At 36.6% G+C, this 22,791-nt stretch overlaps 1 protein-coding gene across 27 annotated transcripts in view; it reads left to right on the top strand.

Moving 5' to 3' along the window:
- LOC115222779 (ensconsin) overlaps positions 1–22,791 on the top strand; it is a 208,056-nt gene that overhangs the window by 144,812 nt on the left and 40,453 nt on the right. For 11 of the 27 annotated variants that reach the window (XM_036511841.1, XM_036511843.1, XM_036511839.1 and 8 more), the window contains 3 exons: positions 10,873–10,905; positions 11,782–11,913; positions 21,763–22,008. The exons of 2 other annotated variants lie outside the window; for them this stretch is intronic. In XM_036511841.1, coding sequence (XP_036367734.1) covers positions 10,873–10,905; positions 11,782–11,913; positions 21,763–22,008 — 411 coding nt within the window. The remainder of the gene's footprint in view (positions 1–10,872; positions 10,906–11,781; positions 11,914–21,762; positions 22,009–22,791) is intronic. 14 more of the 27 variants (XM_036511842.1, XM_036511852.1, XM_036511844.1 and 11 more) reach the window with 8 other exon arrangements.

The following is a 22,791-nucleotide window of genomic DNA, read 5'->3' as shown; positions in this document are numbered from 1 at the left end:
TATATCACTTTCCATTTTGCTATCAAATAATACAGTGCCTTTGTGCCTTGTAAAACATAAACTGGCAGCGGTGAAGTTTAATCAGTATCTTCTATCATTTCTTTACATTCTAAAACACAAAAAAAGAAAGCACATCTTCGCTATAAATATTTTCTTTCTGGCTTGTCAAAAAGAAATTGATTGGCAGACGCAATATGCATGTCTGATATAAAGAAATCTTTAATATTGAAATTTAATTAAGTGCAAGTCCTGTCAAGAACAACTTGTCTTTCTTCACCAAGTATCTAGCATTCACACATGGACTTGAAGTGATTCCTTGGAAATTTTGTCAGTGTCAGAAGCTCCTCCTCATTCATCTGTTAGGGTTTTTATTTCACATCATTATGCCCGACATCATATAATCAGGTGAATGCAGTGTTATTTTTTTGTGTTAATCTGTTTCATTTATGAAGAGAACCTTTCTGAAAATGCATGCTGTATCAAGTAATTATAGTCTTAGATAGCTTTTTGTTTAGTTGTTGTTGTTTTTTCTTTCTCTATTTTAACAACTGCTAATACTGCAGGGACACTAGAAATGGGTGGGTGACCAACATAAAAAAAGGATTGGGAAGAAGATGGTTAGTTGACGACTGAAAAAAGATGGGGGGCAGAAGTTGTCCCTTTTGCTGTGCACTCAAGACTGTGAACTGTAATTGATTGATTGACTGATATTAAAGATTTTACAGTTTCTCAAGTATTTTCTAATGCTATATGATGTATATAGAACAAGGGATCTATCTTGATTCTATCAACCTTCAAACCTTTCTGAGAATTCAGAAATGTTTAGGAGGACAGGAGCCAGGTGGAACGTAAATAGTTTCCTTCCTTGTGATTTGGTATTTTTTTGTTTCCGTTTGGGAATGCAAGTTTTCGTGAATCCTCTTTACAGGAACTTTACGACTGGTTTGGGGCTGGGGGGAGAAGAACATTATATTTTAGAAGTTACTCTCAGAGGCCTGAATGTTTGCAACATTAAAGATACCCAAGGATCAGGTGGTATTCACAAATTGGATAACAGATTAAATCTACCACCCAAGAACAGGTACAGCCCAGGTCACTGCCTTTTTTTTGTGGATTCAGTTTACCCAATTTTACTTTCTATACAGACTTTCTATTTACTTTCTATTCAGCGGTGGTGCCCCAGCATGGCCGCGGCCTTCGTGCTAAAACATTTTTAAGGATTTAACGATTAGACTGATCAGACTCAGAACCATACAATTGTGAACTGAAAATTTTAATCATATAACCACTGGTTGCAATTTATGCATATCTAATTAGTGCATAGGTCGGTCATAATCTTGTTTTTCTGTCAGCAATTTTCTAATGTTACATTACACCCTGACCTTTATATGAACCTATTCTGGTTCTTAGCTATTTGTATCTAGGTGTTGATAGATCTTCTTAGTGTTAACACTAGGCTCTTATAGTAAGAAAGCATATGATTAATACCATTTTTATGGTCAGTCATTTCGATTATTTTTGGAAGATTCCATTTCATAGCCTCATCCATTTTGGTTTTTAAGATGAATGTCTTATTTTATTAAGATATTGTCTTATTACAGTGTTTTTATTTTGAAATTTTCAATTTTGGCAATTCCTGGCAACCTTCTATTGTCTTTCTATGATGTCTGTTAATATCCCTGTCTACTCCTGGTGTTTGGCATCATTTCATTTCTCTTTTGTTATTTGATTTCTTTACATCATTTGTTTTGGGGCTTTTTTTGTGCGCCATATTTTTTTCTTCAAACATTTTGTACTTCTTTATCTAGTTCAGTATGTTGAAATGGTGTAGGTAGAGGTTCCATATGGTGTACCCAGTGCAAACTAAGGACACACAAGAGATTCAGTAGTATAGCAGAGATAGCACACTTTGTATGTGGCAGATATGCAAGAGCAGGAAACACTAGGAACCTATGGGATGCCTAAAAGAAGTAAATACCTATTTCTTTACTACCCACAAGGGGCCAAACACAGAGGGAACAAACAAGGACAGACAAATGGATTAAGTTGATTACATCGACCCCAATGCGTAACTGATACTTAATTTATCGACCCCGAAAGGATGAAAGGTAAAGTCGACCTTGGCGGAATTTGAACTCAGAACGTAACGGCAGACGAAATACCATCTGCCTAAAAGAAGTAAATACCTTCTATTACTTCGGTAACTGAATTAGCAGCGGATGATGTTGTTCTGAAAGTACAGTTGCTAAAATACAAACAGGCTGCATAAAGTTGAGAGAGCCATTACCTCTGATGGTAACAAAAGATTTCTCTCTCTCTGAGTGAAAAGTAGTTCTACAGGACAGCAAGATATAAACTTTAAATGCATTGGACGTGCGAGGTTAAAAAGAAATGGGATTATCCTGCATTTGATGAGCAATGAATGACAAAATATGCTGAGAGAAAAATTAAGCAGGGCAGGAATCACTTCTTTTCCCATACTGTATAGTTACCTTTTTGTGATGTACCATCAGTCGTTATTATCAAAAGCACTGGGACCAGCTTAGTCAAGCCCCATCGTTATGTTTCGTCCTTCTAAATTCTTACTTACCAATTCTGTTTGGAAGCGGTTGCACCTATTTTCTTTTTCTTTGCAACACCTGGCCTGATGTCTTCTTAGAAGTCATCACTCAGAATGGCATTGATTTTGCTGTTGTTGTTGTTGCTATTTCTGCAGTTCCTGGAAGGGATCTAGAGCCGAAATTCTCTCCGGGTTTCTATTTTCAATGTTCTTTCTCTGCTTGTTTTGTTTTAGCGGTGTGTTTCTTTATTTCTTCTTTGATGGATACATATTTATCAAGGTTACATGCATGTTCCCTCACACTCACACACCCATACATATATATATATATATATATATATAAATGAATAAATAATATATGTGTGCGTGTGTGAATGTGTGTGCGTGTATGCATGTGTGTGTGTGTATATATATGTATATATATACACACACAGATATACATATGCACACACGCACTCCACCGTAGATGTGCTTGGTATAGGTATGGTATTTTTTAAATAATTTCCTTTTATATTTAGGTTCTTCTTTTTTTTTTTTTTCCTTTAATTTTTTTGTACCCTAAGAAAATCCCCTAAATTTGAAACTGCATGATTTCTTATTGCTTTCCTTACTAAACACTACTAAACATTACTAATTATTAACTACCAACCCAACATGCCGAAATCATTATACGTATGAGTGCATGTGTGCTGACACGTACGCGCACACGCGCGCATATTCGGAAATGTCGAAACCGGAGAATTTCAGTTGTCCAAGACATAGGACAGGCGTTCCACCGCCAGACGGACAATCTTCAGTTTGTATTGCATTGCTGATGTGTCTCCAAGACATCTGGGCCTGTTGTGTTACCGTCCGTAGCATTATGTATTTGTGCCGCTTGTGATGTTGTGATCAAATGGGCCCAAAATACTCCCCGCTCCCCTCCTAGAAAAGAGAACTGCATGTGGCTGAATATCATAATTAGTATTATTATTATTGTTGTTATTATTATTTAATAATGATAATAATCTTGTTGCAATTATTGCCCTTATTTACGTTTTTTTATCTTCTTCCTGCCTGTAGCTTGTTTTTTTCTATTGCTTCGCTTTGCTTCAGCTTCCTTTAAATGATTCTTGCACATTTGGCTTGTTTGTTCATTTATTTATTTATTTTGTTTCTTTTGTTGTATATTTTTTAATTTATTTTTTAAAACTTTTTTTTTTTGCCATTATTTTGCCTTTCTTTTTAAAAAAAGAAACATTTTCTATTTCATGCTTTCGTTTTTTTTTATTTACTGTTATTTTTATTTGTATTATGTTATCTTTTTTGTTTTTTATTTGTGCACATGTGTGTGTATGTTTGTTGTTGTTTGTATAAAGCAATCTTCTGTTGACCGTTGTCTTCATTTACATATATTACCTTACGGATAACGATATAGTGATGGTGGTACTAATATACATGGAAATGAGACGATATCCGAGGGAGATTACTTTTGATGACTCATACCTTGAACAGTCAGAAAAAGATAAAAGTATCTTTCTGTTTAGCTTTATTTGTCAACAGAATAGTATTTATTCTATTAGTATCTAAACTATTAGTATCTTAAATTTCTTCATTTTCCATGCATTTCTCTCTCTCTTTCACACACACACACACACCCTACTCTCTCTTTTTTTTCTCTTTCTTTTTCTTGACTTTGCCCTCTTCTTTTTATGTCCATTTTTGTAAACATCATTCAGTTCTATATTTAAGAGATGAGGAATTATGTACATTATTTACATTTGACAGATATTTCTCTTCATCTTGTTTGTTGTTAACACAACGTTTCTGCTGATATACCCTCCAGCCTTCATCGGGTGTCTTAGGGAAATTTCGAACCTGGGTTCTCATTCCTAAGGTAATTTTCGTTGTTGTTGTTGCTGTTGCTGTCAGGTCACTGCCTGGACTCGAACTCGGAATCTTGGGGTTAAGAGCATGGGCTACTAACCCTAAGATTCCAAGTTCGATTCTAGGCAGTGACCTGAATAATAATAATAATAATAATAATAATAATAATTGAAAATTACCTTAGGGATTAGAACCCAGGTTCGAAATTTCCCCAGGACACCTGATGAAGGCTGGGGGGTATATCAGCCGAAACATGTTAACAACAAATCCGTCAAATGTAAATAATGTAAATATCACCATTGGTTACAGGTTTCCAGGAGGCCAGTTGCTATTTCACTTCATTTACAATGGCTATTGTAGCAAGAAATTATCTGCACAACTAAAGCAGAACAAATACCTCTTGGCAATTTGTTTGAAAGCACCTGTTTATTGGTTGATTCACCAGTGTTTAAATCTCTTTCCAGTATTCACCATTAAAAGACACACACACAGTGTCTGCCTGTCTCTTTCACACACACACACATAAATACACACACTCTCTCTCTCTCTCTCCCCTTCTGATTCGAACTAGTGGTCATTATTTCCCCAGTATGTTATCATTCTTCAAACAGTATTAGCCTTAAACTATTGCTCTCTACTATGATATTGAGTATTTTCCCTCCTCTTTGTTAAAATCAAAGTACTCACACACACACACAGTGGATAGCTACCCAGTTTCCACCTCCCAAATGCCACTCACAAGGGCACTGGCCAACTCAAGGCTATGAGTAGGATTGTGCCTAGCAACCAACCAGTTGGTTGTGAAGCAAACTTCTAAACCACACAGCAATGCCTGTACTTTTTCTCTCCTTCGTAATATTCCTTTTCCTGTCCAATCCATCTTTCCATGTAAGTAGTGAAAAACAAAAACAGCCGACCCTTCTGTCCCCTCACCGTGCTTTTTCTGATGAAGTGTAGCCAATGTAGATATGGTGGGTCATCTTCAAATCTAATCCCCTTCTGTGTTTCATTAATTTCGCACTTCATAGAACCTGTTTGTTATCCATTCCAGCCATTTCTTCTCTCTCACCCTTATGCATAAACTAGAAAATGTTAATATAAATTAAATTATTCGTGTTTCGTAACATCTTTTTCTCTCTGTAAAATTAGTTTCAATAACGACTTACTGTGTTGCTAATGACCATTGTGACTCCATTCACTTGGAAGACTTCTTTATAATTCTCTCTGACGGTACACAGTGCTGCAGTAGAAGAGCACATGGATCATGCTTCTGCTTGGTTGTTTCACTACTCAGAAATGAAACGGAAACTTAGATTAGAAATATCATCAAAGTAGCTTCTTTCATCGTTGTTTTCGTGTGTGCATAAATGCGTTTTGGGGGGATAAGTTCAGGTTTCTTCTGGGTGTTTTGGTTTGTTTCTGAGAAGCAGAGGACCCACAGATTGCAAGTCTATTTAATCAGTATTAGCAGGGAGTAGTTTGTGTGGAAGCAGGGGTCTAATGGAAATGAAGACTTTCTGTTGCTGGTGGTGATAAACACATACAATAGGGACCATGAAATGAGATGAGCACACAGTAGGGGCAAGGTTGTTGGGGGAAAACACCAGGCACTTAATCTTTGGGTAACAGGATGGAGATTTCAGCTGCACATTATTCTTTGGATGTTTTTGATCTTTCAGCCCTTGAATCACATTATCTAATATTTTTTATTTTATACACACATGCACACTTACCCAAATTACTATGGTTACATGGGGGGCATTTACAGTCATTTGGAGTGTTGTATTTTCATGAATCCTTTCCCTTACTTTTCTCAATCCTTCTCAGTCTTCCTCATGGGGTTATTTCGACAAGACATCACAAAGAAAGAAATATTACCATTTATCTTCAGATTTGTTTTGGGGCTTCCACATCCCTCTGGAATACATATTGGTTTACCAAGTGTTATGCATTTGTTTGGTTCTTGTGGTTAGGATTCTAGAGCCCTAGATGTTTTTCATTATATGCCTCGTGACTCATTAGAGCAGTGCTTTTCAAACTTTTTGCTGGAGCGGAACCCCAAGGAAACATTCCACTGGCTCGAGGAACCCCTGTGCAATAATTTAATAGTCTTATGCACGCATATCTGCACAGGAGTATTAAAAATAACTGCTGATTTTAGCAGTTTTGTAACTTCTTGCGGAACCCTGGACTGTACTGGCGGAACCCTAAAGTTCCGTGGAACCCTGGTTGAAAACCATTGCATTAGAGCATTCTAATGAATTCACTCGTCAATTATATAGTATCTCCTCTCGCATGCTGCCAAGAACCGTGAAATATGCAACTTGTCGAGGCACCTATTGACAAGTGAGGGAGAGGCGCATTGGGTCAGCAAGGGTTCAGTTGTTTTTGCAAAGTGACAGTGTAAAACTTGTGATGAGATTTGGTGATACTACAGGGCAGGTGTTTTGTAGAGAGAAATAGCATCCATGCCCCACCCACCACCATTTGTTTCCCTGGAGTGGGGTCTACAATGTCACATATGCAACCACCACATGAAACTTTTTCTTTTAGCTTGGCCAGTATCATAGTTACGAAAGAAGACTTATGTGGGTGGAAACTTTGTCTTTTTGTTAATGATATGTGTTTGTCCCCTCCGTGTTTAGCCCCTTGTGGGTAGTAAAGAAATAGATATGGTTGGGGTGAAAGACAAACAGTTTCACGGATGTTGATTGGGACTGGTGTTTGTCAGTTTGGAATCCACTTTTGTAAGTTGTGCGACATTCTGTTAATTGGGATTCAAAAGATTGTTCGTTAATTTAAAAAGAAATTTTTTTTATATTTTGTGTTTGTGGAGTGTGGGTGGGGTGTATGTGCAGGTAAGGCTTTTGCATCCATTGATGAAGAATTTAGCAGTTTGCGATATTATTCCCATGACCCCTTGCTGCCGACTACAGGAACACCATTATCAGTCACACTTCATTCAGTGAATGAAATCCAGAAAGCTCCAAATATGTTAACGAGCTTAAGAAGGTTATTGTTTCAGATTAAGCAGGAAGAAATGACAAGAAAAATATTTAACGAAAAGATTAAAGTTGAACACATAATCATGTTTCAAGCATAATATGTTGAAAAGGAAATTTGTTTCCTATATACATGAATGTGTGAGTGTTTGATCATACATTTGATATCTTTATTGCCTTGAGATAATTATTTGAGGATTGTAATCAATTTCAGCCTTATTTTTATGTTCATATTCTGAAGTCTTTTCTTTTTTAATTTTTGTTAAACATTTACTCAGAGGTTAATAGATTGATTGATTGATTATATTGTAGGTTTGTTTTCCTTTATATATTATTTAACCCTTTCAATTCTGTATTTTTTTTTTTTGAGATACTCTGTCTTTCTCTCAATTATTTTGGATATAACAAAGAATTTAGTAAAATAACTTAGTTATCATTAAGCAAGTGTTAGGAACATAAATTGTGACTATGATTTGGTGGAAGATTTTAATTCAAAACTTATGAAAACAAGACATAAAGAAAAATAAGAAACAGCCATTAACATTGGCAATCTTCAACACCTTATCTCTCTCTCTTTCTCTCACTCTCTCTCTCTCTCTCTCTCTCTCACACACACACACACAGTTCAGCTTTCAGATATACTGGACATCTGTTCTGTCGTGTCACCCATAGGTTGGCCCTCATGTTAAAGAATTTTGGTGAAAGCAATATTACTGCCCTAGACATCAGCAAAGCTTTCAACCATGTCCAGCATGCAAATTTCCTTTCAAAACTTCTTGCCTATGGGCTTCATCCATTCTTCAACTTTTGGATTGGTAACTTCATATCAGACGGCACCGCTGCTGTTGACAAAGCCCTTTCTCTTACACTTTCAATCAACTCTGGTATGTTCCAAACTCTCTCGTGCTCTCCTTTTGAAAATCAAATCCAACAAAGCCCACTTTTATGCAGACAGTATTACTCTTCATTCCTCCCTAATCTCCTTCCCTAGTCATGTGGCATCCACATGTAATCTGAATACTACATGCCTCAATTGATTCTATGAACACTGACTTTGGAAACATTCTCATGTAGATCCATGACAATCTCTCTTTCAACAACAACCAAAAAAAATTCAAGAAACTATCATTACACCACATACCTCAATCAAAGCCTCCACAGTTACTCCAAATTCTGCACCTCACCAACATCTAGGATTCCTCCAGGCAAATTGCACATCATAGCTAGGACCATATGTGTTGTGAGTGCTTACAACAAGGCACATTTGAATTTTTTCTCAAAGAGGATTCAAAAATTGAGTTGAGTGATGGTATCATTTGTGATCGAGATACTTTTTTTTGTATTGTGGAGAAGTTACCCTACCAACTTGTGCAATTAATTAAATAGTTATCCTCACTTTTGTATCACCTTCAGTAGAACCTTTGTATGGGTCCAGATAAATTTTTAGAATTAATTCATTGTACATCTCTTTATAAAGATAGTGTTATTCTTTTAAATAGTGTTTATTAACCTTATTTCATCTCTTTTTAGTTTCCTCCTCGGAAGTTATATATCTTTATTTGTGATTCCCTTTAATATCTCTTAGTAAATTTTTATGACTGTATGCTATAGTATAGCATTACTACTTTACTATATTATGGAATATATCTATAGATTTTCAGCCAACACTAAGTGTAGGCAGATGTAACCACCTTGTCTTTATATGTACGATTTATTCATGAACAGAGAAAGAGGATCAGTTGAGCTAGTTTCAATCCTGCTGGAATTTCCTCAGTAATTGACTACTCTCTTTAACTGGCAGTGGTGATACTGCTTATAAACCCTTTGTTATCAAGGGCTAGATTGGAAAGACCAGTTAGCATATTACTTTCTTGGTAGATAATTAAGTCAATAAATTGTATGTCAATAGTGTTTTGTTTCAAAACAGTATTTCTGTGGACATTCAAAGAAGGTATTTATTTGCTGATGCACTCCTCGTGTTGGCAACCACTGACCAAATATATTGACAGTGCCTTACCTAACGCATATTCTCTCAACTCTAATGTTGACTCACTTTGTTCTATATATATTATTAACCTGCTGCTGTTTGTTGCTACTAACAATGCTCAGCTCTATGCAGATAATATCATTCCTTCATGCAAAACCTGTATCACCCACATGAATATATGCACCTCAAAACTCCTCAAACAGAGGTGTGACAATCTAGTCTCTTTCTCGAGCATCAAGACACAATCATTACTTATACCAAAGACAAAGAATCATTTGAACCTTCTTCATTTTGAACTATAAACAGTCCTTAAAATCACTTTCAATCAACTCTGGTATGTTCCAAGGTCTGGTTTTCTCTCTTGCTCTCCTTTTGAAAATCAAATCCAACAAAGCTCAGTTTTATGCGGACGGTATTACTCTTCATTCCTGCTAAATGTCATCATTTGTAGCAATCTTGAAGATGCCATACATGTAACATTGCCAAAAGTGCATTGTAAAAGCTTAATTTTCTTTTCAGAGCCTGAATATCAATTCTCCTTTGATTAGTTACAGAATTCTATGATGCAATAAGCCAGCAATGTAGTGCTATTCTTATATATGAAACAGTACTGTTGCTCACATAAACATTCTACACCACTTCCAGATGAAGGTCGTATGAGTGACAGACAAACATTTGGCATCTCACTCCAACTTCTTGTCCATGTTCTAGATTGCGTTCTTTTCTTATTATTATTGCTCCAAAGTGGCCTTTGTTTATCTGAACCAGTTTATTGTATGCCACCTCCTCTCAGGCCTAGCTGACCCTTCATCCCTCCTTCCTTTATTAGCACTACAATGCCTCGTCCCTGGCCCTGCACTCACTTTCTCTAATCCCTCTTAATAATGTCAGTTGTCTGGCATTCCCTCCAAATGTCCATTTTACCTTCAGACACCAAGTTACAAGCGGAGGGCATCAACCATATCAATCCTGCAAGGCTAAGGGCATTTCCTCCTTCCTAAACCAAACAAAGAAAACCTCTATATTTTCATTTGCCCTACAAAGTGAATTGATTCATTTTCCTGATGTTAGTAACTTGACTTAAAATTATTATAATCAGTGGTGGTGGGCCTGGCTTCAGTGATAGCAGCAGTGGTGATGGTACAGAAATGGCAGAACCCTGGCACTTTGTGACATCATTGTTTATTTCTCTGAGTTCTGAGTTAAAGTTCTACATTTCTATTTTCCATTCTTCTGAGGTCAATAAGATATGTACCAGGCATGCATGTGCCTGGTTGTCTTAATTGACTTATACAGTTCTTAAGAGGGTGAGAAATCTTTATTGGTTGAAACTAGTTGTGGTGATAATAATAATAATAATAGTGGTGGTGGTTGTGGTATGATACTGACATCATGATACAAAATTTTTGTTTTTTTACAATCCTCATAATTTTCTATCATTTACCATTTCTATGTAGAAGGCAGTTCTGATAATGCACCGACAGGTCAGGGTATGTATTTCAAGCGTTTGTGTTGCGTGAGGTTTTTTAGACAAGAACTAACCTTCATTCCAATCTTGCTCTTTTCTCTTGTTCTTCTCTCGAAAAGAGTGTGTATATGTGTGTGTATCTGCATACACACACACAGATATATACTCTATCTCCTCTTTGCTTGACATGATTGCTTCCGATTGGATATAAAAGATACTATTGGTACTTACCAAGAAGAGTAACAAAAAATGATTCTAAAAGAAACTGAATTAACCGAATGTTAAAAAGAGAATAAATTAACATGTAGAATTAGGACTGGGAGACTTTTATCTTTGCATTTGTGACACCTGTCATTCAGGCAGTATATTTTATGACATGTCTCAAGTTGCGGCTTGATGTATTTTGGATATCCTTTAGTTGTATATCTCCCATTGTATACACTTAATATACATTTTTTTCTCTAATTTGAATTTTATTTTATAATCTCCTCCTCCTTAATATATATCTTATTTTAATTCTATATAAGAATATGCATATTTTCTTAAATAATTTTGCGATGAAAAGCCCTAAATACAGCATGTAAGCTTTACAACCAAAGTACCTTGATTTTGATGTGTAATTTTTCTCTCAGCGCTGTAGATATTTTTTTTTTTTCTTGAAGTGCACAACAAAAATTGGTTTATGCTGTATTGTTGGTTTTTATCCCTAAAATTATTTTTCAAAAATGGCTGTGCATGTATTAAGAATTAAACCGTATACTAATGTGAAATGTTAATTTTATTTTTACTTTATATATATTTTGTTTGCCAACAAAAGAATGCCTCCGTTTAGCTTGCATGCCATGTCCTGTCTTTTGTCAATCGATTTGCATGGATTGTTATGTGTCATTGACTCCAGGTTCTTATCCAGCAAGTGTTCCACCATCAAAACATCTGTCTGTATCAACCAGTGCTCTTTATTACAAACGAAGCCCTGAGTTTTCCTCTTCAGGAACCCTAAACTCAAGCAACCGGCCAGAATCACTTCTTGGTAAGACACTATACATATATAGACACCATTTTACTTCTACTTTCGTATATTTGCGTCTCAAGGCAGCCATATGTGTTTTCCGTAACTCTGCAGTGGTGTACAATGTGTGACAATGGTACAAATCTATACTCACACATATAGAACTCATAACTTGTATACACATGTAACTGAATAAATGATGTGTGTGTGTGTGTATATATATCTATATAGACCAGCTTCCACATGGTACTACAAATAGGACAGAGATACAAAGACAGGGTATTTGCATAATGATTTAGGATAGGTTTATCAGTTTGAGACCATTGACCAGTTTTGTGAATGTAAGCAAGGTATTTGAAAGGTGTTGCAAAAAAAGGGGCTGTTTAAAAACTATTACAATTTAGTCTGGAAAGAAGGAACAGTGTCTTTGTCTGGTCAGAGATAGCAGCAGCAGACATCCATCCTGCTGTGCCTATAATCTTCATATGTTGGTGTAAACCCGTATATGTGTTTTTGGAACTGTGTGTAGACAGGTTCCAATCAGTATGAGAGATTGCCTGCACATGTGTACATACAATACATACGTGAATGTATGTATTTGATTCGTTGCAAACTTCAAACAAAAATAGTTCAAACATGGTCTTTATAAATAATGAAAGCTACCGATGACGATATAACAAAACCACTAATGTGCAATTTGTCTGCCTATTTGAGATCTCTGGACCTGAAGCTCCATATAACAACTGCCAGGGCTTACTGGTCAATTTTATGGCCTGAATATAACTTTACTCAACCTTAATTGCCCACTTTGCACTATCTCTACTCTTATTTCTCTCTCTAATATCCCATGATTGTTGTTGTTGTTGTTTTCTCTGATGTATACATTAAGACTGTTGTTGGTATGTATTTTTTTTCCCTCTTTGCTAATATGATTTCCTCCTCTCACTACTTCTCTCTCTAACCTTCTCTCTATCTGGCTAGTACCACTTCCTTATTTTGTTTTATTATCTCTTGTTTGCTATTTTTATCACTTTGCTTTTGTTTAATTTGCATGATTATGGATATACGAGGGCAGATCACAATTACAATATTGTATTTTTTTTACTGAAATATTGAGAAAACCCAACCACTAACTTTTGGAAACAACTATTTATAATACTTAAGGATGCCAATAATGTTGTTTACATTTCATTATATTTTGTATATAATGAACTACCTCAAGTTGTTGAGCCTCACCTAGAAGACAAAAGACCCGTGAAAATGAGGTCCTGAAAGCATATCATCCATGTCCATGCCCTCCTCACACCCAGGCTGTTCCTGTCCACATCACACCTTCATAACACTTGTGCCCCCTATCACACTTCCTATTACAATAGTATTTTGCTCAACTGTTGTAATATGAAGCCAGAACTGCACATAATTTAACCCCCACCCCTTCTCTTCTGTGGTACAAGTTTTCCTACTACTTGGACCCATTTACCTATTCTGCATTCTCAATATTATCCCTTATTTTATTTCTCACTGAATGCCTTCTCATGCCTACCAGCAGTAGCCCCTTCCCCCAATCTTTTTTGGCTCACTTTATCAACCCTTCTGTTTTTCATCTCTCTCTTTCTCTCTAGTGTCTTATAATGTTTGTCTCCCTTATCACTTCTCCATATACGCTGCTACTTATCCTTTCGTCCCCCTCGCCCTTTCACCTGAAATTCATCATTGACCACATTGCCTCTTGTGTTCACCATTCACTGCATTCAGCCCTCTCCCCATCTGTCACTCTCCTTTCACACTCTTGCAAACTTATCAAATGATAGGTATATATATATATATATATATATATATATATATATACACATACATACATACATAAGACTTTCCCACCATCCTGAACCCAAACAGAAATAGAAAGAAGATAATCTGGTTCAATCCCCCCTATACAATGTAAACATTTCCAATAATATGACTGGGAGCTTCCTGCTGTTAATTACAAAGCATTTCATGAGCCATAGATATTATAAACTCTTCAACTGATAATGTCAAGGTTATCTGCTCTTATATAATATCACTTCAAACATCACATACTGCATTAGACACAAATGCACACCTATAACAGCTCCCACTCTATGCCTCAAGCTGTAAGTGCTGGAATTCTACCAACTGCCCACTTGAGGGAACTTGCCCCCCTCAAAGGTTGTAGTTTATAAGGCCACCTTCACACCATCTGATAGCATCACAAGACGCTACACATCACAAGAAACTACACAGGCATGACAACCAATGACTTTAAGGGAAGATAGCACAACACATGAACTCTTTCAGGTGTAAGGATAGGAAAAACCCCCACCTCTCTGGACCACTTCATTTGGAAACTCTGGGACTATTGAAATGGCTTCCTCAACATCAGATGTAGTATCCTTGAGATACTACATGTTCATGCAGAGGAGATGCATGGCTGCTACCCCAGGTGAAAGGGGAGAAGCGATTATAAAGAAGAGGTTTCAGGGCATTCTCTTGAAATCCAAGAAGAGGGATAAAGAGAGAATAGGAACTGAGAATTTAGAATGGCTGGTGAGTGGGGTATGTTCACAAGAGTGTGAAAGGAGAGTAACAGTTGGCAGAAATGCAGAAAATGGTGAACATGGATGGAAGCATGGATAATGGTGAATCCAAATTTGGAGGAATGGTAGGAAGATAAGAGTGGGTCATGGAGGAGTGGGAGGTGATAGGTGGTAATGCATAAAATGTTTGGGGTTGGAGAGCTGGTTGCTTAGACAGTTAAGAAATAGGGGGAATGTTGTGTAGTGTTGGGAGAGAGATGCACAGTAATAGGGGTCAAAGGCATATAGGGATAAATATTATGAGTGACAAAAGGTGAGGACAATGGCAGATACATTCACATTCCTGCCCCTTTCTCTCTTATTCCCCGCCCCCCTCCCGTGGAACAACATTTTTCTCTGGTCTCTCTCTGACTCTTTTTCACTCCCTGTAATCTCTCTCTTTTGATGCAGGACCGATGTCCAAAACATGCCTTTTATTTCCATTAAAGCAGTAAGCTAATACCCTACTTGTCCAACTTTTATTCTTCCTCTGTTTTCCTTTTCATTGTTCTTAGTAAATACACTGTAAATAAACAGGGTGCATCAGCTGTTTGAAAACAAAATTTTAGTTAAAGGCAAATAAAAGGACTTATTAGAAAAACTAACATATTTTTATAGCGTTTGGTACACGCATTCTTACATGCACGTAGCAAAAGGCTATTCAGTAAAACTGTCATCAGCCTCAATACAGCTTCTGAAACGAAGGTGTTGACCAGGTAATCTTTATTGCTGTTGGTTATACCGTCACCAATGACAGACATCAGTGAGGCTTTGGGGCATGTTTGTTGATCTCCCTTTCAGTGACACTTTAGACATAGCAGTCCACTGGCTGTAGATCAGGAGAGATAAGAAGCCAAATATCAGAGATAACATGGTCGTGAGAATTTTCGAACCATCCACTCCTGTGTCATGCAGGCTGTGTCAGAGGGAGTGGGGTCTTGCTGGAACATTTACTGTCCCTCCTGAACAGGCCTCTTGATCCAGGTCCTGACAATCATTTCCATTGCCTCAATGTAGGCTACCACATTGACCCTAAACCTTACTCAAAAAAGTGAGTGGGGGCATGTCGAGGTCCTTGTTGCTCATGATCCCCAAGACCATCAAAGATGATGGGAACTTGGTGTGTATAACTGTAGGGACTTCAGCGGGGCTGGCAGTCATTATTTCTCTTGTTCACTTTTTGATCTTGGACATAGTTCTCACCTGAGAATCCGAGCATGTTGGACTCCTCGGGGGTGCTTGGGTTTATTCAACAGGCACTTGGGTTCAACCGGATAACACAGTTCTCCTGGGTGTTGCTGGACATGAACTTCACTCTTCTCATAACCTTGTATCTCTATTTGATGTCTCTGGGTACCACACATCTAAGCATTGATCTTAACACATGGAGATGATTGGCAGTGGCCTTCATTGACCTGCTGAGATTGCTTGAATTAATTAAAATTTACTGGATGCAGAAGACAATCATAAACAACGGACAGGAAAAGAGGGACCATAACAACAGCAGCAGTTAGCTTTTAACGCCCTGTCGAAAATTTTCTACACCTAAACCTCAATCCTCTAATGATTAAGGAGAAAATACCTAAAAATGAACTTAGGTATTCATAGGCTTCCAGTGTATATACTTGTCACCTTATTGTGAAAATTGGTAGCATTAAAGAGAAGACTTTTTTTGTCTTCATAGTGTGAATAGTCATTTGGTCTTAAAAGTTGCATGTGTCATAGTTAATTTATTACATTATAATGAATTAGAACAAACGACAAAAAGATAATAAAAAGAAAAAATAGGAGTGACAAAATGCAATTAGTAACAACCAATTAATTACTGGCCTTATTGCAGTTTTTTCATTATTAAATTTACTATTAAGCTCTGTCCTTTCAGTAAAAAGATGATCTAGGTATTCATGAAACCTTTGATTAAAAAAAACACCCCAAAAAAACTCCTAAAACAAATCACAAAATTTGTACAACACATGCGTCAGTTTTAACAGCAAATATTCCAGAATATAATAAGAGGATGGGATTGAAGTTTTCTCTGAAATTACTTCAATAGGCGCAGGAGTGGCTGTGTGGTAAGTAGCTTGCTTACCAACCACATGGCTCCGGGTTCAGTCCCACTGCGTGGCATCTTGGGCAAGTGTCTTCTGCTATAGCCCCAGGCCGACCAATGCCTTGTGAGTGGATTTGGTAGACGGAAACTGAAAGAAGCCTGTCGTATATATGTATATATATATATATATATATATATATATATATATATATATATATATATATATGTCTGTGTGTGTCTGTGTTTGTCCCCCTAGCATTGCTTGACAACTGATGCTGGTGTGTTTACGTCCCCGTCACTTAGCGGTTCGGCAAAAGAGACCGATAGAATAAGTACTGGGCCTACAAAAGAATAAGTCCCCGGGTCGATTTGCTCGACTAAAGGCGGTGCTCCAGCATGGCCGCAGTCAAATGACTGAAACAATTAAAAGAGTAAAAGAGTATAACTTCCTTTAAAAGAAATATAAACAAGACTTTCGATGAGAGTAGTTCCGGGTGGGACACGACTGAAAGATCCGAGTGTTGGTGCATGGATTTATGTTATGAACTAAATTTAGGCAAATGGTGAAGGTATAGTGATAACGACATTCATTTGATCCCTCTTTTCCAGTCTATGGTGAGGTCGAATAAACATGACAGACATTCACAATTGTCTTGTATCATCATCAGCATCATCATCATCATCATATATCCATTTTCCTTACTGGCATGGATTGGATGGTTTGACAGGAGCTAGCAACCTGCTCCAGGTTCCGTTGTCTGTTTTGGTATGATTTCTGTGACTGGTTGTCCTTCCTAACACCAACCGCTTTATACAGTGAACTGGATGCTTTTTATGTGTTTTATTAATTATTAATTTACATATGGAGTGATGACTCAAAATTTACATATAAACTCAATGCGTATATATTTGCGTGCACACACACACACACATTTGTGTGTTGTGTGTGTGCGTATGTGTATGACTTATTAAATATCAGGCTTCTATAGAAAAGCAAATATACATAGTTCTTTTCCTGTCAGGTAATTTGCCGTTAAATCTTCACACTAAAATTTAATACAGTACATATTTTTAAAAACTATTTCATATATCTAAATAATATAATACACACACATATGCATACATATATATATATATATATTTGGCCTGCTCGCTTAGCCAGCGGGGTGGCGTCATTCAAAGGCTAAAACAATGCAAACGCATTGTGACCAGCGATGTGTAACAACATCTGATGGTCTGGTCAGTCACGTCACATGATATATATATATATATATATATAAGATCAGCAAAATTTAGATTCAGATGAATATGGTACTTAAGTCAAAGGTACCAGAATTTTGTATGGTATGATCCATATAAATCAAATGGGGTGATTATAATCAAAATAAGCAATAAGGATATCCAAGGTAGTGTAGTACAATCGTTTCATGCTACTTCATTTTAAAACTGAATGTAACGGCAGACAAAATACGGCTATGCATTTCGCCCGGCGTGCTAATGTTTCTGCCAGCTTGCCACCTCAAAGGTTCGAAGTTTAACTTCAATGCATTGCAGTAGCTGGCTGAAACTTTGAAATCCCTATCAATAACATTCTTGTTTAAGAACAGTAAATTTGTACCCCACAAAAGTATAGAGTAACCCATCAGATTAATGTAAGGGTTGTTTTTCTTTTCACTGAACATAAAAACAATATCATATCAGCATTTACATCTGCTTCACCCCAAATTGGCTTTGGTTAATTGGGACTTTTATGATTGGTTGCTTTCCCTGATGCTAACCCTTTTAATCACCCCTTATAACACAGGCTTATGCTGTTCATATTCTAAAACCTGGGATTCAAACAGCGTGCAAACATACACACACATGTATAAATGTTTGATGTAGATGTATAGTTTGGCTTGGAGACTTTAGAGTAGATGGATTTTTATTGTTTTATCAGTAGGTATGAAGTTGTATTTCATCCAGTTAAATATTATTTTTATTTATTTATTTTTTTTTTTTTTAACAAACCCAAGATTTTAGCATTTTGTTATGCTTGAGGAGTGTGAATAAAATGGGACTGTATTTTAAAGAAATTGGTTCATCATTTAACCTACATCGAAGAGGTTTTAGTAAAGATTATGAAAGGGAATTTTAATCATAACAACGGTTAATTGTAGAAGAGAATTGGACAATTGAGTTCCTTGATCTTTGATTTGCTATGAATAGATTATATTCAGTTTGAAAATTACTTGATTGTTCAAAAATAAGTGAACTATTTGTTGCAGCACATGCAAGGGTGAAGGTGGTACACGACGACTTTGTTTTCAAATTTAATCTTGATTATTGTATTTTCCCGTTTATTTTTTAGCATAAGCTGCATGTTTTTGCTTTAGCTAACATCTGTTACTAATACGAATAACTGTATTCCTTGTATGCTATGTTTTATTGTTTGGGAATTTCTGAAGTCCAGAAAGTAAGAGCAAAATGTATATATTTTTTATTTGTTTTGTTTAATGCTTAATTTTTCCTTATTTTGTTTTTCTACATGAAACTGCAAATAGAAACAAGTAGTGCCATTAAATAGGGCATATTTCAACTATAAAACCAGCCTAAAACATTTCTAAGTGATTACTTCGTGTAAAAGTATTTTGAATGAGTGGCTGTGTGGTAAGTATCTTGTTAACCAACCACATGGTTCCGGGTTCAGTCCCACTGCATGGAACCTTAGGCAAGTGTCTTCTGCTATAGCCCTGGGCCGACCAATGCCTTGTGAATGGATTTGGTAGACGGAAACTGAAAGAAGCCCGTTGTGTGTGTGTGTGTGTGTGTATATATATATATATATATATATGTGTGTTTGTGTTTGTCCCCCTAGCATTGCTTGACAACCGATGCTGGTGTGTTTACATCTCCGTCACTTAGCGATTCGGCAAAAGAGACCGATAGAATAAGTACTAGGCTTACAAAGAATAAGTCCCGGGGTCGATTTGCTCGATTAAAGGCGGTGCTCCAGCATGGCCAGTCAAATAACTGAAACAAGTAAATGAGTAAAAGAGTATATACACACACACACACACATATATATATATACATACATACATACATACAGATATATGTGTGTGTGTGTGTGTGTGTGTGTGTTGCCCCCCCCCCCCCAACATCGCTTGACAACCGATGCTGGTGTGTTTACATCCCTGTAAGTTAGCGGTTCAGTAAAAGATACTGGTAGAATAAGTACTAGGCTTACAAAGAATAAGTCCTCGGTTTGATTTATTTGAAGAAAGGTGGTGCTCCAGCATGGCCACAGTCAAATGACTGAAACAAATAAAAGAAAGAATACATGGTAAAGGAAACTCGGTTTCTTTTCACTGTTTTTTTTAAAAATAAAATAAGTACTTTTACCTGTAGAAAGTTGCGGATATAATTAAGCACCAGATTAATTAAGGTGGGAAACCAGTAAAATCTAATAAATCTAATATATTACAAGTGAAATCAGTTGACTATTTCTCTCCTCTTCTAATCTTGGTCTTGTTTAAATTCTGCCCGTGGAAGCTTATTATGATTGTCAACACAGTTTGTTGGTATGTTCTCTATGCATCATCTCTGTCTTTGATTCTCGTTTAGAAAACTCTTCATTTCAGTTACTTTGAGACTTCACACAATCTCTTTCCCTGTTCTTCTTTGAAATATAAACTCTCAAATTTCCTAAGAACTGGACCAGCTGGTTTTGATCCTGAAATTTCTTTCACTGAAAGTGTTTGAATATTTAGCAAATCTACTTTTTTTTGTTTTTTTTTTGCTATAAAATAAACACAAAAATCCCCGTAATTATTAATGGTTAAGGTAGCTGACAGATTTTATATTTCTTCAAAGTTTAGTAGAAAATAGGGTCTTGTACTTTTGAAAATAAATTTATATAAGACATTGAATGATTCTTCAAAAAAGCAGTAACAAAGGATGGTAAAAAAAAAATACGATATCTAAACTGATCCCTATTCTCTGCTCTCTACCCTCAAGTTTTCTCACTTTATTTTGCGAAAATCTCCATCAGTAACTGGGTAACATTATCGTGTAAATTCTAGCAATAATTACAGTAAATATAGGTCATATTTATGAGTCATATTCTCTTATTAGACTTGATGTTATACTTTTTATTCTTGTTTCAAATTAATTTAATTTCCTGACGGGCACCAGTCATTAGCTAATAGAGATGTCAATGTATGACCAACTGTAGAGTATCTTCTCTCTCCTACCCATCCATTAACCCTATGCGCACTAGGAATTGAAATTCTTTCTCCTGAATATATATACTTTGCTCCTTCTTTTCGCTTTTTCTTTCTCTGGACTTTATAACTTCCCAACATTGAGTTTCTCGTATTGTTGTTCTAAAACATCAGCCAGCAGAGCTTTTCTAACCGATTCGGAGCATTCTGCAGATATTGTGAGACCATTGGCGTGGCACGGTTGCTGCTACTACTACTACTACTCCTTTTTATTAATCACACAGCTGCTTCGCAGAGGCGTTCTATAATGAAGTGCATGTGTATGTGATTTGCGATTTTTTTCATTTTTACTTATTACCATTATTTCTTTTTGTATATAGTTGTCTTTCCATATACATACATGCGTGTTTGTGTGCTTATGTATATGTGTGTGTGTATATATATATATATATATATATATATTGTACACTATATATTATATATATATATATACATACACATTATATATATATATACATATACTATATATATATGTGTGTGTGTATATATATACTGTTTTTATCATTATGTTTTTGCATCTGTTGTTTATTTATTGATTGTAAAAGTGGTCAACAGTGGTGGTGGTGATTGTTGGAAGAATTTTTTGTGGGTTCAAATTGTAGCTAAATAATATCTCCTTTTCCTCCTCCTTTTGGTAGCATAAATTTCTTTTTTGCACTTTTTTCTGCTTTTACTCAAAAATGTTGAATATTTCATCCTTTTCTTTAAAGTGAAATATTTCAGCGACAATCAATTAACACTGCTTCTTTTTTTAAAGTGGAAATTCATCTAATTATTCGGCGGTACTTCTTACCCCTAAAATCTTGCTGATGGTGGAGGGCTGCTGGTGTAGTTTCTAGCGCTTATACCAGTTAGAAACAAACTAAAAAGAATTAAAAAAAAAAAAGTGAACTAAATTAGTTCCAATGAACACCCTTAATTAAAATTTTTCTCTTTTCCACCACCTATGGCGGCCCCACAGCCCTCAACACCATCCCCGAAAAACGTCGCTCTTTTCTAGCTACAGTTACACCTCACCGGACCAAAAGTACCACAGGATTGCACATGTCCTCACCATCAGCATCTGCTCCAGTCAAGCCACGAGAAATGCGAACCCCTCGAAAACCTCGCCCAGCCAGTCTAGCCGGGACGCTGCCTGGGTTTGTTCCCTTGGAAGTACCCAAAGCCAGCACACCAAGGAGTAAGAGTTCAGAAAGAATCTCCAAAGGTAAGGATATTTACCAAGCTGTAATTGGCTAAAAAAAAGCAGCTGGAAGCTGGTATTATCAATTTCTATTTATTTATCAATAATTTTTTTTTTTTCAATTTTCCCTATCACAAATCTTGGGTTGCTTTAATCCAACGAATATTTATACTATTCGAAGTTGATATCTACACTGAGTGTAATTAACATGTTCCAGCAATTCCTAACATTACTAAATTCAAGTTAACTTATTTGCACTATGCATCAGCAGAAGTTAATTCAATAAAAGTTGAAGTATATTGGTACATGACACAGAGTAAAAAAAATCTCTGGTCAGTGTAGGGCCAGTGTCAGGATATTCAACACCCTAGGCCAGCTCTACAATTCGTCCCTCCTTCTCCCAGCCCTACAAAATGTGTCCCCCTCTCCCACCACTCCCTTCGTCTAGCCCTATAGTGTGCTCCCCCTTTTCCTAGCTCTGCAGTGCATGCCCCCTTTTCCCAACTATACAATGCCCCCCCCTCCCTTCTCCAAGCCCTACAATCCACCACCCCCGACTTCTATAATGTGCGCGTCTCCCCCATGTTTGCACCCTTCTACCCTTACAATGTGCTCCCCATCTCTCAGCTGGATAACGTGCACCCACTTCCCTCAGCCCTGCGGTTTCTAGAAATTCTACCATCATCATCTTTACACCAGCTGAAAATTACAATTGAAAAACCTTACAAACAAGAACTGTAGTTCAAGATACTACACAACCCTCTCCTCCTCCTCCCTTTCCCCCTCAAGCCTGTCCCCCCCCATCCT

This window comes from Octopus sinensis, linkage group LG21 (genome assembly GCF_006345805.1).
Source record: "Octopus sinensis linkage group LG21, ASM634580v1, whole genome shotgun sequence".
In the NCBI taxonomy this organism is placed as follows: domain Eukaryota; kingdom Metazoa; phylum Mollusca; class Cephalopoda; order Octopoda; family Octopodidae; genus Octopus; species Octopus sinensis.
Note: the sequence above shows the minus strand (reverse complement) of the source record. Positions and strands in the feature narration are given on the sequence as shown.